This window comes from Amblyomma americanum, chromosome 3, assembly GCF_052857255.1.
Source record: "Amblyomma americanum isolate KBUSLIRL-KWMA chromosome 3, ASM5285725v1, whole genome shotgun sequence".
NCBI classification, from domain to species: domain Eukaryota; kingdom Metazoa; phylum Arthropoda; class Arachnida; order Ixodida; family Ixodidae; genus Amblyomma; species Amblyomma americanum.
The window spans coordinates 114598288-114618937 of NC_135499.1; the positions used below are offsets into that span (position 1 = coordinate 114598288).

Consider the following 20650-nt stretch of genomic DNA (forward strand, 5'->3'; position numbering starts at 1 on the left):
TGTTTGACCACCTCTGAACCATTAGCTAGCCGTTTTGGTAAAAGAACACGTGAATTAATATGGCAGTCTCTTTCGCCCGGAATAACTTGAGCTGCTACTGATTAACGATGCTGTGATAAGCACGTCACTAAGATAGTTGGGTAACTCTGCCAAAACCAAGTATTTTTCAATAGTGACGCGTAGCGACGCCGCCTCAAAATACAGGACTACGCGGTAAAGGAAAGAACAATACGTTTTCGCTTTGTTAATGGGAACGTAAGGCCCATTCTCACTGGTCGATGAAGGCGGGGCTTGATAGCTGTCTAGAACCAAGTGCCAGGATATCAGCTGAGGAGAGTAACTGAAGCGCCAGAATTGTTGGTGAGGACGACACAAACGAGAGAAAAATAATTGGTTTCATATTTGTGGTCTTTTTGCCAGTAGCACACCCCTACAGCTATTTTTGAAGTTTTCGTTGTGTACATTTTCTCGAAAAGTGTGACGGTTTTTACAAAAAAAAATGTTCGCGTTTTCTCACAGCGGGCTCCGGCTCCTACGCTATCATCCTTGACTGCTCTGTTCCTTGCTTTCCGCTAGCTGCTGGCTACTGCCGGCCTTTGCTGGCGCATCTCGTAATCTCGTGATTTCGTTGTTTGCGGTTGCTTCCCTTTCTCAGCGTTAATTTCAAGTGTTTGGTTAGTTTTCGTCCGCGTGCTATGGTCTCGTGGCCATACCAGCCACAATCTCACTCTGCGGTTTTGCAGCTGCTGCCTTCGGAAAGGAGGTTTCGTTTGATAACAGCGCAGAGCGCCTGAAGAACTGCTGCTCCGTAGCAAAGCGTCCAAGTGAGAACTGCTCCTCTGACACCACATTGCAAAGGTAGGGTGTTACAGTCGCTTTAATATTGTGGCATACCGTTGCCAATGAGTGCTCATACCAGCCAGAAAGATGTTTTATAACTTCTGTACGGGAGGTGTCAGATGTGACCGTGGGATGATCGCTAGGAAGCTTGCACGAAAGCATCTGATCCGTAGTCAATTCTGTTCAATTCCTGCACCTGCAGTCAGACTGAATTATTCGGCTCTGTGTCGACTGTACTTTGCGAAATACTGAATAAGAATTATTTGTGTTCTTGGTGGAGAAACGCTACGATCAACGAGCACTTAGCAATGGTTTTAAGAATGTATATGATTTATATCCCTCTTAATATTGGAGCAGGCTTTGATAAACGAGAAATCTAGCGTCATATCCTTTGCAAACACGAAAATAATGCTGCCTTAAATGCCCACTCTATATGTACATTTTACTCAGTACTGAAAAATGCAAATGAAAATTATTTTATAAACTGTGTGTTTTGTAGGTATTTTGTTGGTGCGCGCTACCCTTTTGTATTGCTTTATTATCATACAGTAGAGAAAAGATTTGCATGTCACATGTCATGGCCTTTTCCAAAATTGCGGGCGCTCAGGTGGTGTCAGAAACCTGTCTGTTTTGCACTGTGTGAAAAACGCGAAAAGCCAGTACAAACATCATGTGCACGTCTAATTCAACAAAACGGATAGCAACGTTTCTACACCCCTCAAGATTATTTCGAAAGCCTAGCTATTTCAACGCCGCATTGTATACTCCTGTGACGAATACATGCACATATAACCTTAGATTTATGAGGCTAGTTTAGCCGCGATTTGTGATGAGGTGTGTTGTTTATTACATTTTATGCCATGAGGCTAGTTAGTTAAACTGGCTTATAGACTATCAATGCCTTACTTAGCAGGGTGATGTCTTGTCATCCTCAATCCACAGATGTAACACTTAAGAGAATAATCTGTTTCTATCGGTGGCCACGCATTCATTGAGTTGAGCTGAGTGGTTGTAAACTACCGGTGGGATTAGCCTTGCAGTTGCTGGCGGCAATTGCTCCACCGTAGCGACACTTAAATAGAAATCACAGAAACACTGTCCGCAAAAACCCAAATAGACACTCCTGAGGTCACCATATGGAGGCCAAATCCGTGTCCTGCAGGTAAAGTAGAAGAAGGCGAGAAGCATCCCTTCTACTCGACTGGCTCCCGCGCGGGAAAACAATGTCCTGAAGAGAACTGTGAGGAACTCCTGCCTTCTTGAGGGATCCAAATAACACAGCCCGTTCCGCGTTGTACGAAGTACAGCACAAGAGGTAATGTTCTATGTCACCACACACACCACACGTTGAACACAATGGTGACAACGCTAGGCCAGTCGTATACATCCACGCCGGCGTACGAGCAGAATCCGTGCGAACGCGGTGCAGCAAAGTGGCTTGGTACCTTTTGAGACCCTTGGTCAAACATGGCTGATGAGGAGAGCTCCACAAAGAACTGAAGTGGCACAACACCACATCTCTGAACATTTGCTTGACTTCATGAGGGACTCCATTTACTGGAATCCCGGAGAGAGCTGTATGGGCGAGGTTGTCTGCTATCTCGTTGCCTAAGACACCTATGTGCGAGGGCCCCCATTGAAAACGTATAGTGAAGCCTTTGCTATGTAGATTCTGCACCAAACGTAGGGATCTAAGACTCAAGGCTTCAGTGGGGAACCCATACTCTAACCTTTGAAGGGCAGATTTTGAATCCGTAATTATGACAGTAGGTTGAGGCGTACAACACCGTAGCTTCTTTAGAGCTGACTCAATGGCAACGCTTTCGGCCATTGTGGAGGACACGACTTTAGTAAAACGAACAGACCAATCATACTTCAAAGACGGAATATGAAAAGCAGCTGCACTAGATCCTCTGACCTTGTCCACAGAGCCGTCTGTAAAAATTCGAAGATGACTGGCATATTCGGTCTCAAGATGTTCCAGTACGAGCGAACGGCCACGCATTCATGTTTTATCACCTCTGTTTGTGTCACATAAGAAAAAAACTGCTGGTGGTTTAGCTCTGGTTAACCATGGTCGAAAGCGAAAAGCTGCATCTCCCTGGCAACGTTTGTGGTCGAGCGACTGGCGTCGAATTGGCAGGCGTCAATTGAACGCAGGCGTCGCATTGAACGCACCTAGCGTTAGGCTGAACGCATCAAAGTGCACCGGCGTTTTAGGCAGGACCCACTTTGATGCCCTGAGCATGCGATTTGTGCAGACGCTTTCCCGCTCCGCTCGAATGGACGCATGGATGGATGACAACTTTTATTTCCACCGGAAATGGAGACCCGTACTACTCCCCGCCCCAGGGACGCAGGACTGTAGGACGGGGGCCGGAGCCTCCACGACTAAAGGCTAACAAAGAGATTGTGTCTGTTCGCGGCATTGGTTTTGCTACATAAAAAGAAAGATTTTGCTACATATCACAAGAATGGACCATTACCTTCAGTATCTACATAACAGTGTCTTACATTTTTCTAATTTTCAAAATTTTTGCCCGAGAAAGCTGAACTTGATTTCTGGCTATGCAGTGTTAAACCACTCCTACGTTTTGTGCTACACATAACTACAATGACGAAAAAACACCAATGCATTTGGTGTGTATATTCCCTTAACCTTGATTGGGAACATCTGAGGATTAGAGCTAGATGTGAATGCCTTAGTAATCTGCGATTCGCTGATGACATTGTCTTCCTAAGTAACTCATGGGCCGAATTTCAAAGCATGATGATAAACCAAGACATGCAAACCACAAGGATGGATCTAAAAATATTTTACAGAAAACTTAACTAATATTGTAAATTTTCGGAATGAATTAACACTTTACGATCGTTAGCCAGACGCTGAAATTGGTAAAGGAATGCATCTACATAAGGCAGGTAGTCACCGCAGAACAGGGCCATGAGAGTGAATACCTGGAAGACTACGATTGAGATGTAGCGCATTTGGCAGATGCTCCCATGTCAGTAAATGGCAGTTTATCTGCATCCCTCAAGAGAAAAGATGCCAGGTGTTTCAGGAAAACCCATGATTAATAGTTTAGAGATAATTTATTTCAGGTAAACATAAGATTTTAAGGCATTAGCGGACATCAGAAAACAGGCGAATCATGCTAACTAGCAAAGTGAATGACTCAGTTCTAATTCTTAACATTTGACTGTTGCTCAAAGGTGTCTGACTAATATTTTTAAATATATATATTTCTAATATTGTTAAATATTTCTAGCCGGAAGTTAGCAACAGCCATAACAGTTTTACGAACTTAGGAAGCGCGATTAACCTTGCCAATGTGCCTCAAAAAATTTGGGCTACTTCTAGCTCTGTTCGAAAACCTGTCGCTTTCCGCCCGCGGGTAACGCAAAGCGACGCCCATGACATATAGAGGCTGGCAATGCAGGCGGTGAAATTAAAAAAAAAATGCTGTTGGCTTAGTTCTGTTAAGCTAGGATATACGTAGCGAAAGCGTGGCGACTGCTGGATGAGAAAGGTTAGGATATGAAACCCGTGCATTCACTAGATGCGCCTTTATTCATGATGAAACAGTTAGCCGTCATGGACGACATTTGAAAGGTATTCCAAATGTCCGCCATGACGACTCAGGGTTTTGCTTGACTATGTCTTCCCCAAGCCAATATATCGATCTCTGTATAGTGGAGGCCAAGGAGGAAATGTTTTAAAAATAGTAAGGGCAAAGGCTGTGCCAGAGGGCGTGAAGACGTTTTTATTCAAGTAGCATACTGGTACGTTGCGGGTTAAAACATAGATGGAGGAGAGGGAATCGTTTTTACCATGGGGTGCTGACTGCATGTTGTTTCACAAACCAGAGTCAGTAAAACATGCCTTACTGATTGCTGCGATGCACTGCTCTTTTGGGGCATGCTCCAGCGTACAATAAAGAAAGACTTACCCTTGATGCCGTAAGGGATACGATTCCCGGACGTTGAGGCGGATCTTTATAAATACGATGTAATTTTCCTTCTTGGCCTGCGCACCGTTTGGCGAAGCAGGATGGCTGTACGACACTACAATGAAGATACGCGGTCTGTCCGAAATTACGTAAAAAAAAACACATTTAAGCTGCCTGAAGTGTACAAAGAGCTTTGTTTTGGACATTAAGTTATCGAATTGATGGGAGAGTTGTGTTTCTTCAAACAGCTTTGATTTTCTCACGTAAGTGAAACACATGTCAGCTCTTGGTGTTTGAGAGTGCAGCGCTAAACAAATGTTTGCGATCTGTTGTAAACTCTAAAAACAAGGCAATAAAAAAAGAGCCCTCAAGGCGGAGTGGTAACGTCTCCGCCTCAAACGCCAAAAGCCCTGGTTTGAATCCCAGCACCAATACACCTTTTATTTTTTATTCAGTGAGTGTGCGGGGGTTTCAGTGGCTTCCATACATAGCGCCTCCGAATACGTTGGTTAGCGGTTAAGCGCGTAAGGGCGGGTAAGGGCGGCTGCGCGGCGAGGCGTGTGGTGTGACGTCATGCCAGATGGCGCGGCGAGCACACGGCGTCCGCCAGCTGCAGCCGTTGCTAGGCAACGGCCCTGTGCCTCCTCCTGAATAATGCCACAGCGAAATCGCAAGTTCGTGGCCAATGTAGCTTTCGTTACAAAAATTGGCGGTGGTTAGTTCTCGATAAACCTGGAGTGGCGATATATCTACAGCTGGCCAAGTGGAACTTGCTCAGTTGAATTACAAAGTCAGTCTTTCGCAGCTACGTTTCGCTGGGCGTTCCTTCTTCATCTTCGTCCCACTTGACACGGCGCAGGCGCACAGCTGTGGCAGCTCGGTCTCGCCGGCGCGTCGCGTTGCGGGGACCAGCAGCTGCTCCACACCACGTGACCAGCCACTGCACCGCGATGCTGGCAGCGGCTCCGTACCACGTGAACAACCACGTGATCGTGGCGGCGCCACCGTCACGTGGCGCCCCCGCAGTGAAGGCTCGAAATACTACCGTAATGTAGCTATCGCTACAAAATGCAGTCGTGGGTAGAAAGTAATAGGAAACTCAGAAAAATTCAGAACGGGTTCAAAAGGGGTAGGCGCTTAGAAGATAACCTCTTCGTGTTTCCCAAATGCATTGAAATAACTAAGGCAGAAAACAAACCTCTGTATTTAGCCTTCCTGGACATAAGCGGCGCATACAACAAAGTTAACAGGGAACTCCTGTGCAACATACTAAAAGATGAAGGTACCGGCCATGAGGTTTCAGTCTAAGGCAGGTGTGATGATTTTCAACGATACAACTAATCAGGTGCTTACAATAAAAGGCCACGAAATATCCAGAGTGGCTGAGTTCAGATATCTCGGAGTATTGCTGAATGAAGGGCAGAGATATACACGGAAAATCACGATCAGTCTAATATGGCAAAAGGGAGAAACGATGCCGGTATAATGAAACATGGAGCACTATGGGGGAACAACAAATATGAAGTACTGACAGGTATTTCGAAAGGAATAATGCTGCCGGCGCTAACATTCGGGAAAGCGACTCTTTGCTTAAAGGCTCATTCGAGATTAGAAGTAAATCTGAGAGCTATTGGAAGATTAGCACAAGGTGCCCACTGCAAAACCCCAAATGAGACAGTACAGGGTGATATCGTCTGGGCATCTTCCGAAGCACGGGAAGCTCAGGGTAAGATACTATACGAAAAACGCTTGAGGAAATCGGACGATAAAAGGTGGGCAGCTAAGGTATCTAAATACTTATTCAGAAAGAGCGTTGACTCAAAATGGCGCAAAAAAGTAGAACGCTGACCAGTAAGTGTTCCGACACAAGGACGAAGAAAGAAAGAGCATTAAACGACAGGATAAAAACAGGGAAGTTAATATTGGATTATTTCAATGGAAAACAAACATAGTGTACAACTGTATCGATACCGGAAAAGGCCGATCAGGAAGGAAGCGCTTCATGATAACTCGAGGCAGTGCCCTACTCTTGGAAGCAAGTTCAGGGTGTCATAGGACGCGGAGCTACAAAAAGAAAAATAACGAAGAATATGACACATGTGCTGTGTGTGGTAAATCTGTAGAAGCAGCTGAACGCATAATACTCAAATGTGGTGGTATTTATCCGGATGTCGATGCAGCCACAGACACTCTTCCTGACGGCCTAGGGTTTATTGATAAGAATGGCCGTGTAAATAGTTCTGCGGTGGAAGTTAGCAAATAGTGATTGGAAGATTGGTGGCTCGAAAGCAGAGATGTTATATAAGGTTACAGGAGTAAGAAAATGTATTTAAAGAAAATGGCGAATATGAATAGCAAGAACACAGTTAAACAAAATAAAGAAAAAAACCGACCACGGTGGCAACTGCCACCCACCCGTTTCAAACGGGATGCTCCTACCTTCCCTCCATCTATCTATCCATCCATCCACATTGCGACAATCCGCGGCGATGTGCCACGTGACAATCGATGCCCCGCCCACTCTGCGGTGCTCCACGCTTCTCGCCGCTTCGCCGTCAAAATAGCTCTATGTTTAGAACTTAGTGCTGGGCTTCCCTGAAACACTTGAAATAAGAGCTGCACCTTACCGGCACTCACATATGGGGCACAAACGTGGAGGCTAACAAAATGGGTTCCTCTTATATTCACGACAACGCCCCAAGCTATGGAAACGAAAATTATGCGTCTAACGTTAACGCTGAGTTAGATTGATGGGTGTAACATCCCAATGCAACAGGCTATGAGGGACACGCTATGAGGTTCCCCAGTGCGACACGCTATAAGGTTGAATTTTTACCACCTCGTGTTCTTCAATGAGCACTGATATCATACGGCATACGGGCTGTTAGAATCTCTTCTCCAACGAAATGTGACCGCCACGGCCGGTATGGAACCCGCGTATTTCGTGTAAGGAGACGAGCACCATAACCACAGAGGCACCGCGGCGGCCCAGGTGTAACTTTAGTACGGGAACAGTGCAGAATTGGTCAGGGGACAAACAGGATTTAATGACATCCTAGCAAAAATCAAGACCACGAAATGCGCATGAGCAGAGCACATAATGCGAAGGCAAGATAAACGATTGTAGTTACGGGTAACGGACAGGATTCCAAGAGAAGGCAAATGTAGCCAGGAGCGGCACAAAGTTAGGTTGGCGGATGAAATCAAGAAGTTCCCGAGGATACGTTGGCTCACCAGTCAGATGAGTGTGTTAATTACACAGATATGGCAGAGGTCATTGAGTTTCAGTGGGCGTAGTAAGGCTGATGATTATGATCATGACTCTCTTATTAGGATTCTTCACAGCATATAAGATAATATCTATTTTAAAAAGATTTTTGCGCCAAGACAACACACACACAGGAAAGACGACACCACGGGCGCTTGAGGGTTGCCTTGGCACAAAAATCTTTTTAGTATGTATGATCACCATTTAGCCCAGCAGTTCACTCCTCTAAATATGAGATAACTAACACTAAATTACGTTTTTCTGTCCCCAAAAGCATTCATGTCCTCGCCAAAGCGTTGGCTCACCAGCAACTTGATCGCTGCAATTAAACCACTGATTACGTGCTTCCCCGCCCACTCTCTCAACTGTAAAACAACCCAACGATAACATGAAAAAAACCGCTTTTAGATGCAAAATTTCTTTGGCGTTTTCCTGTGACGGCTGCATCAATAAACTTGTATCACTAATTTCTTAATCGGGATAGGATTTTTTTACGTGTACAGCTGTAAATACGGCCATTTATTCGTTATTTATCGGCAAACTGACTCCTCTGGCAAACGAACACACCAATATATACACATGTGGCCTTTGACCTCAAAGGAATACCCCGTCATGGGGCCGGAAAAAAAATTAATCCACCCATAGAAAATATTCTTGGCCGATAAACCCCGCGAACTGCGTAATGAAATAAGCAGCATAAAAATACGCCGAATTTTGAGAACAAAAGTAAAAACCAAACATCTAATCCTTAGAAATAGCTCATTGTATTCCTTACAGATAGATAATTACACAGGAAAAAGCTGAGTAACAGATCGATACAGACACAAAACACAATCTATAATGACTAAGATAACCTGCTCTTCTTGAATGCACGCTCCACCCGACCCTCAAGTCCTGCCCACGGATGTAAAAAAAAAAAATACTGGGCCTATGACACCTAGACAAAAAAAATAAAACTAAAGCTCAACAAGCTAGGGCGGCCATTGTCAACGCCGTATACTCTCCTCGGAGGCAAAACAAAGCAATACTTCTGCGTCCTTAAGGGCAGCAGATGACGTGTTTGAACGTAGCCCCCCCCCCCCCTTCTTTTCTTTTTTTTTTTTGAAATGCTTGAAATCATGCATTGCTCGGTAGCTACGCATACGAGCAACCAGCCTGTCGCAAAAGCCTTCCACTTCACGAGCATGCTACGCCACATAACGTGGCCCCGCAAATGTCAAGGCAAAGAAAACGTGAAGAAACAAAAAGAAAACGTTCTTTTCCTCTGCGCGCCATTGCGTGAGCAGAGCACGTGGGACAGTCCGCATGGTATAAAACCCAGCTGCAAAGGACAGGGAGCCACCAAACAACGCTGCATACAGCTTCGCTGTCTGAATAGTACAGCAGCTTCATTTGTGTATAGTGCAACAACCTATCACTTATTTAAAAATTCGCAATGTTCGCTCAGGTGAGGCCTTTCACTTTCACACACTCGTAAAGAAATGCCTGCTCACATATCGAAAATGCATCTGCCACAAGAGACCTTTGCTGCAACTTCCGGGTGGGCAATACAGTTTTCGCATGCCTGAGCTTAAAAGATAAAATAATTACGTATAACCGACGCTCACCAAATAACGGGATATGGCTATGCGTTCGCTGTACGCTGCCTAAGCAACTCGCTAAACGCTGTGAGTGTGTGTGTACTGAAAGAATGTGTGTGTGTGCAGGGGGGGGGGGCAGTATAGGCGTGCGTGTACACATGCCTGTTATTAGACGATCGAGTCACGTTATAGGAGCTCTTCTATTGTAAGCACTAAGGCCCTAAGGGATTACAAACTGTCGGAGCCGAGCCACGCCGCCAGAGTTGTTAGAAACGGAGATATTGAGCGCTACGAAGACAGAAGCAATGCCCGAGTTTTTTGCACCTTCATTATCTATTCCTTAAAGACCAGCCTGAAAGAGGTGTTAATTTTCGCATCGAATACAAGTACAGAAGCAGCAGTGCTCCTGTCTTTCTGTGGACTTTTTGTCCTCTTGCAATGCGCCAGTACACCCGCATATCAACACTGCATTCTTTCCCACAGTTTAAACTCCTTCTCGTCTGCCTTGCGGCCGGCACCTACGCCCTGCATGACCACCAAGCAGCAGCCCCGTACCAGAACCCTGGATACGGTGGATATGCCGCTGCAGCACCTGGTGCCCCTTACAGGGGATACGATGCCTACGCCTCGGTAAGTGACACAACCGCGGGAACCCACTAGTGCTCGACTTCTTCTCTTAGCAGCTTTAGTGAGGAAAACTGCATTATTTAACCACTGAAAAGGTAAATTCATGCTCTCAATATTATGTTCAGAATTGCTTGTCCTATGCTGTGGTTTTTTACTTTATATTGGCTATGGCCAGGAATTCTCAATTTTCCAGGCATGCCAATTTAGGCAGCGTTCACGTTTGCTCAGACACTCGAAAATAAAGTGGGCGTTACGGACGCCGCTTTTCGAACGTAATAAATTCTTCTTTCGAGTGTGATTACGTCAAATGTATGAGCGCACTATTACAATCAAAGAAAGAACCGCCCATTATGCGCTGTTTCCACGCAGCCACCCCAGCCGTACAGCTTCGGCTACGACAACGTGGACGAGTACGGCAACCGCCTATTCCACAGCGAGCAGGGTGATGCCAACAACGCCAAGACCGGCTCGTACGGCTACCGTGACGCATACGGCCTTTATCGACGGGTGAACTACGTTGCAGACGCAAACGGATTCCGAGCCACGGTGGACACCAACGAGCCAGGAACTGCACCGGGTGCCAGCGCCGACGTGGTCTTCAACGCCGCACCGGTCGTCCCGACGACCCCTGGGGGAACCGCAGGTTCAGCGACCGGAGTAGCCGCGTTTGCCTACGGTGCTAGGGGTGCAGCGCCAAACTACAGCAGCGCTCACAACGGATACGGTAGATACGGAAACGCCCCGTACGGTGGCAACGTTGGCGCCTACGGATACGGTGGCTACGGTGGCTACGGTCCCTACGGGTCCGCTTCCAGTGGGCCAGCCCTGGGTGGATATGCGTACGGAGGATATGCTCCATATGGCCAAGGTGCCGCTGGCTATGCTGCTGGCCGCTATGCGCCGGGTGGCTACGGAGCTGCCGCTGGATGGGCTGCCGGTCAGTACGGGTACCGCCGCCGATAGTAAATGCTGCCGTAGATTTCTAGAAACACCTAGCACACAGGAGTGGGTGAGCGACACAAAAAAAAATAATGCGTTTCATCGCATTTTTGTTTTTCATGATGCCACTCTACTGCGTCATGTTAATCGCTCAGTCTTTCCTGGCTCTAAATAAGACAATTATCATGATTTGTTCCATGTGACCAGCCTGTATGAACTCATTACAAGCTGTTCGTCTGCCGTGCACTCCCAAAATGATCTTCTAATAAAGGAACTTTTTACTAGGTGTATGTTTTGACCAATATCATTCGAAACCCTGCCCCGTCATTGCTTTATATTTATTTGCTCCAGTCTGCTTGACAAGCACACTTGGACTCTTGGGCTGATCTCTTTTGCTGAGTAATGATGCTCTCATAAACTTGGCAGTATGATAGCTGGGTAACTTTGAAAAAAAAGGCATTTTTCAGTTTTGAAGCGCAGCAAGCAACGAGCACGAACAACTGGACTACCGAAACAAGAAAATTACACTGTGTTTCTACTTTTTTCGGCATAATTTTAAATGACATTTTTAAAACCGCATTCCATAAAGCTACGGCGACTACACTGATACCTGAAAATCCGATGACGAAGTCGTGATTTTCATACGCACCTAAAGCATGTTGTTTCTCTCATTTGCGGTGGCGTGGTGGTCGACGCAGCGGCGGCGGCGGCGGCGCCTGGCGAAGGCGAAAGTCTCAGCGTTGTGTACACCACAGCCTAACGCGATTCGAAGGTTGGCACTTTACGGTTAACGAACTATAATCAAATTACTAAACGGAAGCTCATTTCCCAAGAACGCTCTGCTACGAATACATGATATTTCAACACGATTGCAAGACGGGCGAGTTGGTGATATATATTTCTCAGAAAATAGCGCAAAAGAGGAGGGCAGCAAAGGAAACAACAGGATAGCGCTGGTCCTGGTGTTTCCTTTGTTTGCTGTCCTCGTCTTTTGCGCTATTTTTCCAGAAACATGAGATTTGCTAGCCGAAGGTTTCCTCTATACTCCACCTTCATGTAAGTGACCATCAAGCAGGGAAAAACTTGTTGATGTGTTTCAGCCGGAACACACGACCGGTCTGCACACGTAAAAATCCACGAAGAAAGATGATCGCGTTGTCGCTCGCGAAGAAGGAAAGTCGCTGTTGGGGGACGCTATCCAAGACTCAAGTGCGGCTGTTACCATCTGTGAGCCGTCCGAGAAAATGCTACGCCATTCCTGCCGCGCATTTCATTCTTACATCTACTCTCGACGGCGAGACAGTCCGTGAATCTTAAAAGCTACTGCATTTGACCACATCATGTCATTTCTCGTCCCATGTTAAGCAAAAAAGTCGCTGACTGGGGAGAGCGGCACGATAGATCACAATAAAAATAATTGGCGGTGGTTTAGCTCTGGTTAAATCTGGAGTGACGCGATAGCTACAGCTAGCCGAGTGGAACTCGGTCATGTGACCGACCACGTGACGAACCACGTGCCCAGCCACGGCGGCGCGCCGCCGGCAGCGGCTCCGCAGCACGTGACCAGCCACGTAACAGCGCGTGGCGGCGGTGGCGGCGCCGCCAGGTTGAAGGCTCGAAATGCTACCGTAATGTAGCTATCGTTACAAAACAAAGGGAAACAGGGAAAGCAAGGCAAGCAGTTCAGAACATGCTATCGGCGCCGTGGTATCCTCCGGCTTCTCTGTGCAGCTCTTCGTCGCTGAATTTGGCGTGCGTCGGGAAGCTGCTGTTGGCATGGCTCCATAACCTACTACAAGTGTCCCTACAATCGCGGCGAGTACGGGCTCGTTCCCAAGTACTTTTACAGCGGCGGTTCCAATGCCGTTTCATTTCACTCTTAAGGTGACGTCAGCATCCCTATATTTTTTTCCCCGCTGCCGCCTTTCTTGAGTCGCAGTCATCGCTCTGGTCACCGAATCGGCTCTGCAACAAGAGAAGTAAATCGAGACCCTTTCCCTCCTTTGTCGCATTTGACGCTCGCACGCACACTCACTCATAAATCGGCCGTATACGAGATGTACATAGAGAACGTTCTTTGCATTGAAGGAATACTTCTCTTGCAATTCCGCAATTACGATCATGATGCTAGGTTTTTCTCGGCGCAAGGGTTTCTAATGCCAAAGAGCGCCAAAATCCGTGATTCGTGACCACACATGCAGACAGCATCAAATCCATTTGTGGACATATTTGTTTGGAGAGTCATACATTTCCCCCTTCCCAGCTTTCCCGATAAAAACAGCCGCGAAGAGGCGAACATCTGTGGTCGCGTATTCCCGAGTGTAGGTTTACAGCCTGCCACGAAACACATTTCCGAGCTTTCTGCAATGAGGTCAAAAGTACCATACCGAGCCTCACTAGTTTATCGTGTACGAAAAAGACAAAAATCGGGTATAAATGACACTTCTAGTACAACAATACAGACAGCAACGTTTCTGCATCTCATCAGATTGTTTCACAAGCCTCTTTTAACGCCGTATTGGATATACCTTCGACATCAACATACAAAGTACCATTCCACAAGGCTAGCCTAGCCGCACTTAATGGTGAACTTTCATTCATAAAATTGGCTGTTATGGTATTCAGCGACGTTTAGAAAACTAACAACGTAAATAAATTGCCAATGACTTACTTTACAGCGTGATGCCTTGACAACAATAGAGAATTGCATGTTTCCCGCGGTCAACGTGCATTTCTGTTTTATCACCTCAGTTGCTGTTACGCATGAAAGAAGCCAACAGAAATTGCAACTATTTGGTTTCTGATCCTTTTGCATTCAACTGTACTAGACACCAAAACAACGTCCTCACAGCTAAGGACTCTTACGCAATATATTCCTTATTGTCCTTCTGTCATCCTGCAACACATTCAGACTGCTTCTATTTCTTTTTTTCATATAAATGCGGGCACCAAATAGTGCACAGTCCTACGGCACCTGAAGATATGTGAATTGCCCATAAAGGGCTACGTTCGAGGAAGTTGTCGCGCGACGGAAACAAATGAAGTATTCCCAATACTGTTAGAGGCAATACTTACACTTGTTTTAATACGAAAGCACTATATGGCCCATCAGCAAAGAAACGCGGCGTTTTTGTCGCTGACCGCAAATGTGGTCCCATAAATTTCAGATGACGTCACTATAGCAAAGAAAAATAAAATTTCTTCTAAAGGCACAGGTAATTGAACCCAGGACTTTCAGGTTGCAAGGCCAGCCCGCAACCCGTAGGCCACAAAATGATTTTTGCAGCGGCAGCTACATTACGGTAGCATTTCGAGATTTAAGCGTGGCGGCGCCGCCACCCTGTGGCTGCTCCGCCGCCCTGCCACTTGGTTGGTCACTTGGTGCGGAGCAGCTGCCGGCGTCGCGGCGCCGTGGCTGATTACGAGGTTCGTCACGTGGTTGGTCACGTGACCAAGTTCCACTCGGCCAGCTGTAGCTATCGCGTACACTCCAGGTTTTACCAAAGCTAAACCACCGCTAATTTTTTTCTCCGTCTCCAAACAATATATTTATTTCACTGATTTTATGTTTTGTTTATATGAATAATTTACAAACATCTTCGGAAACGCCAGGAAAGAAATCTCAAAAGGACATACCAAGAGAGCACCAGACGGGAGGCAAGGTTGAGCACATCACCAAGAGGGGGTGCCGCTCTGGTTTAATATAGGTTTCCTCATAATGCATCCCTCAGATGAACAATAATTTGGAAGTAATGAGATTTCGTCGAAACAACTAATTCACAGCCCCCGTCCATCATTTTACCTTTTCATAAGCTGGATAGTCCAATAAAAACAAAACATATTAGAAGTTAATCATCATATTGCACTGCGGTGAGGTATCGTAGGGTATGAGAAGTCAAATAAATTTGTAATTTGAAGGTACGTTTCCAGACATCAGTACAGAACTGCATCCTTAGAATAGGTGAATCAATGTTCCATTTTTTCAGGAACATCACAGAGACGGCAGTTAACATATGGCACAAAAATTCCCTCTTGTAGAGATAGCTACATTATGGTAGCATTTCGAGCCTTCAGCCATCTGATCTCTGTTCAATGACATAACGAATAAGAAGCTCTCAAGTGTCAAAAAATACCTCACACAGGCTAGAGTGGAGTACTAAGTATCAAAAATACCTCATAGCTCCCAAGCGGGGACAATACACGAGGGTGTGCGCATTTGTTTTTATCTCTTCCAAAGTACACTGTTATGCTAACTGCAAGCTACTCGTTGAGGTCATCACCAGCACTTTCAGATAATGATGAGCATGTGCGTACTTCTGGCGTGGGTGCTCACCTGTCCCCCTTGTATCGAAAAGGATAAACAATTAATAAATGTTTTCCACAAATGGGATGGTTGGGGCTGGCGTCGCCACCGATATACTGCAGTTGTGACCAGATTGTACTTCCACGTGTTGTAAGGTCGCTGTTACATTCAAGGATAAGGTTTGAATGCCTCTTGGCACATTCGTTAAATCAATATTGTCCGGAGTAGAAGTGCTTTTGATTAACGTTGTGCACCCGTTCAACCCCTATTTTTTCTAATTCATATGCATCATTTTGGTAGAATGAAGTTTGTGCTTTCAGTCGAATGCAGTGCACTAAACACAGGGAGTGCACATTTTCGATTCTGACAGCGGTCAAAATTAGAGGACAGCCGTGGATACACAAATGTTCAGATTCCTATACCGAAGTGTCATTCCCAAAAATCTTCACGGGATGTGCATTTATAATGTTAGATGGCGGCAAAATGTCTCACGATGTGAAAACTTTAGGCTTCTATACATTTTTTTAGGGTTGTGCGAATATTATAAATTTCGAATGCGAATCGAATATGCTTGCTATTCGATTCATAATTGTATTCGATAAATTGATATTCGAGAATTTCCGAATATTCGAAAATTCCCGAATTATCGCCAGCGATCGTATAGAGCGTTTACAGAGAGCATTTCGCTTTGTCCACGACAGGCGGCGCCACTAGGATGACAGCCACTTCTGGCCTTCACAGCCGTCGTTAGTAGCATCGGCTCGCAGTGCGAAACGCATGTGGATGTCATGCGTATTGTTGAATTAATATCTAGAGCTAATGCCCCTCGGGTCTAGTGTTGGAAAAATAGATGCGCTTGTTACATATCAGACACTTCGCGACACAATTGCCGCCGTCTTTTAAGGAACTGTCTTGATGCTTTCTGAGGAGCTGTCTTGATGACTTCATGAAGCTTTCAGGGAGAACAGGGGCCGCCGCTGTGGCTAAGTGCTTATGGCGCTCGGCTGCTGGCCCAAAAGACGCGGGTTCGATCCCGGCCGTGGCGGGCAAATTTCGATGAAGGCGAAATTCTAGAGGCCCGTGTACTGTGCGATGTAAGTGCACGTTAAAGAACCCCACGTGGTGGAAATTTCCCGAGCCCTTCATTACGGCGTCTCTCATAGCCTGAGTCGCTTTGGGACGTTAAACTCCCATAAACCAAACCAAACGCTTTCATTGACAACACAAGGTTAATGCGTTGTACCACAAAAAAATAAGCATATCACAAACGCCATGCCCCAGTTTATTTCAGAGCCAGCAGTAGCTGCGGGAATGCCAGAAGGAGCGTACATTCCAGTAACCTTTCTCAACTTCGACAAACAGTGATACAATACGTCGAATACGTTACAATATTATTTGTCGACGCACCTTAATACGCATTTAATGGCCATATTTTATCTTCTCTCTTTTTTATTTCTTTAGTTTACCTCTTCTGCACCGCTCTCCTTCCGTCTTTATCTCCCTAATTCGCGTCCCCATGCAGAGTATCGTGCCAGTGATTTTCAAACGTCGGCTAAATTTTGTTTTCCAATTAAAGGGCTTCTCTGTGCATATATATATTCGGTGTTTTTTTGGACCTTTGCAATAAGTGTTCCATGGGCGTCGACGCAGTGCTGACTAATCTGACGTGCGCACTTGGCGCTTGCACGGTGGAAGCGCCAACGGAGCTTTTGGAAAAGTCCCAAGAGGATGTGCTTCGACATGCAATTATCTCGCCCAATGCAATCTCTACAGAAGTACGGTAATGCACAGGATAGCGGTGAAATTTATTAAGACATGTATTTCCGCTTACTCTGGCTCGCTACACCTGTTAGTGCTGAACTCCTGAGCAGTTTTCAGTTTTTCTTAGCAGTAGACCACGGTCGAACGTCGGCGTGCTTCTGAAGGGGCCCTTGAAAACATGCTCATTCTTCTTTTGGAAGCCGCAATTTAACGGAGGATAAAGTAAATACCTGGACAATACGCCGGCGATCACACGCATGCGCACGTTCGGTTGTTAGTCGCGCGCACAGTGCTGAGCAGTGAACGTTCTTAATAGCTTTGAACACATATTCCTCCATTCGCCAAAAACATCCACCTCTAAAAAGCAAGCTTTCAAGCATTGTCCCGCTTTTATCTGCAGTTCGACAACACGTACTGCGGTCCGCAAATAGGGTTAGACGGTGAATTGACTGAATGACTATGAACGCACAGGTAGGTGACCGCAGTTTGTAGACAGATTCGAGCAGTTGCGGGCGGTGTGAAGGAGACGCGTAAATGAGCTGGTTGAACCAAGCATTTTCCAGTACTAACACGTTCTATGGGCACTCGTAATAAGTTCTTGTGCCGTCCGACAGCTCGTTATCCAGAGCGAAAGCCGGAAAAACGTCTTGCAGCCGGACACCAGCGCTTCGGTAGCCGCCGCAACGAGAAGGCCAGCGATGAAGAAAGGGTCACGGGACCAAATATGGCGCCGCACATGCTCCCGCGTAGTAAAGCGTCTATACAACGCAGACTTTCATAAATTCCATCATGGCAAAAGCACAACATCTGGGCAAAATGGCCGATGATCGCGTTAAATATTCCAAGAAAACAAGGCAGTGTTCCTATTTCCTTCCTTCTCCGTCGTTTATCACGCGGACCGATCGTATTCCGACGCCGCTAGGCTTTACGTCCTGAGAAATTCCACAAGTGGGCTTTCCGACACGTCATACGTGCTGCAAACAATATGGCCGACGGCCCGCTTCGAACAATCTCAGCGGGAAATCGCGCTTTTTTTAATCCTTCCGTAATACGTTATATATTTAATGCCCACATCCGAAGAATGCGTCCTGTCGCCTTCATAAGTCTCCGAGCGTGACTTCCACCACCCCGTTTTGTAAACTATGCAATGCGGGAAAGCCTACTTGCTGAATGTCACGGGAGCCTCCTGAAGGGGTGTGTCGAGTTGTCACAAAACGGCAAGCGATCATGTAAAAATCTCGCCTATTGCATGGTGCATTGTAACCTGCACACCTCTTTAGACGGCGTAACGGCAGGCGTGACAACGATCGGAATGCCCCTGTCGCTAGGTCCAAAAAATAGCCTGGCTGCGAAGTTCCAGTTTCTGGGCTTCACCGCTGCCCCGCGGCAACTGCAACTGTCGGCCCGTGCCTTTGCCGGTAGTCCAATCCCAGCTCCGCGCGGCTTATTTCTTTTCGCGGGTTATTTCTTTTTTTCCTTTTTAGAAGCCGTCTCGCCGTTCCGACGCCAGTGTGTGTTGCCCGGCCCCTTGCTTGCATTTGTGTTGTCCTTCCAGCACTGGAAAACTGGCGGCTCGTCACGGGCTTACACGTTTTAGAGCGATGTAGCCGCCTCATAAGGCCTTGCTGCGTCTTCTGCATTTTCGGCAAGATTTTTTTTTCATGGAGGGGGGGGGGGGGGGGGGGCTATTTTATAAACCGACGCCTTCGGATGAGCCGGGCATTTCTTCCGGTCCCTTGAACTTCAAATGAATGATGCTTTACTAGACATCGTTATTTTTTGTTGTGGGTCCTGTCATATTGTGGATTTTGTTCTGCGCGACCTCATTATAATTTGGATACTGTTATGCTGTCTAATCAAGTAGCATACATTTCTGTGCACATCATGTTTTTTATATGCCACTGAGACAGTCTAGTTTTGTTAATTTTAGTTGCAAAGACCGTACACTACTTTGAAAAAAAATAAGGGAACAACATTTGCTTGTTCATCGTTTTTTCTTTTTTTGCGCACTGAACAGACATTCGATATTCCATTCGATATTCGAAGCCATTTTTTTTCATATTCATATTCGATTCGTATTCGAAAATTTCAATATTCGCAAACCACCACTTTTTCATATCTTTTTTTTGCGACACAACTTACGGCGCAAGAGATGAACTAAAATTTTTTTCTCGCACTAAAGAAACCACCTAGATTAAAACTTTGAGAAATGAACACAGTGAAGTGCTCTACAAAAACCGCTCCGTTGTTTATATTTTTACTTGGCACTCCTCAGGGTGAAATAAACTTGTTTATGATTCAAACGAACGATTCTGCAACTTCAGTACTTTATTTCTCTTAGACGTAATCAGTTTCATCAGCTGTAATATTTTTGATAACAAATATACATCTAGGAAAACAAGAAGGCGAATTCATAATTTCTGAGAGGATGTTGATTTTTTAAAGAAATGTAAAACTTTTGTTATTTTGTAAAAAAAATATTTATATCATCCAAAAATACATGATCTAGATTATATCAAAAGCCAGAATATGAGCAAATTTCATCCAAATAAATTATCAAGTATTTACTAAAAATTTGGTTTCTTTATCGATTCGGAATTTCAAACAGCTCAAACAGGCTTGCAAGAATATTTAGGTTTAGATTACGGACGTTACGATAAGTTTCCAAGAATTTTTTTTTTTACAATTCGGAGATGGTCGAGTACAACGTATGGAATATTTGGCGTGGAATGACCCAGATACGTCCTTCTGAAAATATGAAGGGAATCGGCCAGAGTAATGTGAGGTACTAATCCTGTCGCCGCTTCCGTCTGTTAAATATCAAGAAGTGCTAATTAAATGCCTATAGGTTCTATATCACTAGAGTGTTTTTCATTTTCCGGTTGATTATTATTTATCCTGCTTATTCACTCAAAACAGGTGAGGTGGGCATTGTGTCCCATTGCTGGATCAAAAGCCTTCGTATCCCACCTTGTAGCGCGACCATCTTCATTTAGCATTCGCTCCCCATTCTTAGTTGAAAGCAAATAAAAGATGACTTCAATCTTTGTCAAGAGAAAATTGTCGAAGCTTAGAAACCGAGAACGCACGCTGTCAACACCACAGTCCCTCGTAGGCGAAAAAAAAAAAACCTTGCTGTAGAAACGTACTGACTGCGTTCCTTGCATATCGTGCACTCCATTGCCGAAAAGTGAATAATTTTATGCTTGTTTGCTTCGCCTTTGAGCAAGCAGTTTGTCCGCCAAAAGACATTCTCTCGACGAAAGAACTACTCATCTTCAGCAACCTCTCAACTTAACCCGGTCGCAATAAAGTAAACAAACCAACAAAAGGTATGCATTTCATCTGCACGCCCTTGCTACGACATTACATGCGCTGCCAG

At 45.6% G+C, this 20650-nt stretch overlaps 1 protein-coding gene across 1 annotated transcript; it reads left to right on the forward strand.

The window, feature by feature from the left end:
* The first annotated feature begins 5740 nt into the window (after window positions 1–5740).
* LOC144124027 (uncharacterized) lies at window positions 5741–11228 on the forward strand. The gene is made up of 3 exons (XM_077656705.1): window positions 5741–5836; window positions 10122–10268; window positions 10635–11228. The coding sequence occupies exons 1-3, from the start codon at window positions 5741–5743 to the stop codon at window positions 11226–11228; spliced, it is 837 nt and encodes a 278-aa protein (XP_077512831.1).
* The last annotated feature ends 9422 nt before the right edge of the window (window positions 11229–20650 follow it).

Coding starts and splice junctions, on each gene's coding strand:
- LOC144124027 (XM_077656705.1), top strand. CDS start 5,741: ATGCTGGCAGCGGCTCCGTACCACGTGAACAACCACGTGATCGTGGCG. Junction 5,837..10,121: donor TGAAGGCTCGAAATACTACC/GTAATGTAGCTA, acceptor TCTTTCCCACAG/TTTAAACTCCTTCTCGTCTG. Junction 10,269..10,634: donor GATACGATGCCTACGCCTCG/GTAAGTGACACA, acceptor GTTTCCACGCAG/CCACCCCAGCCGTACAGCTT.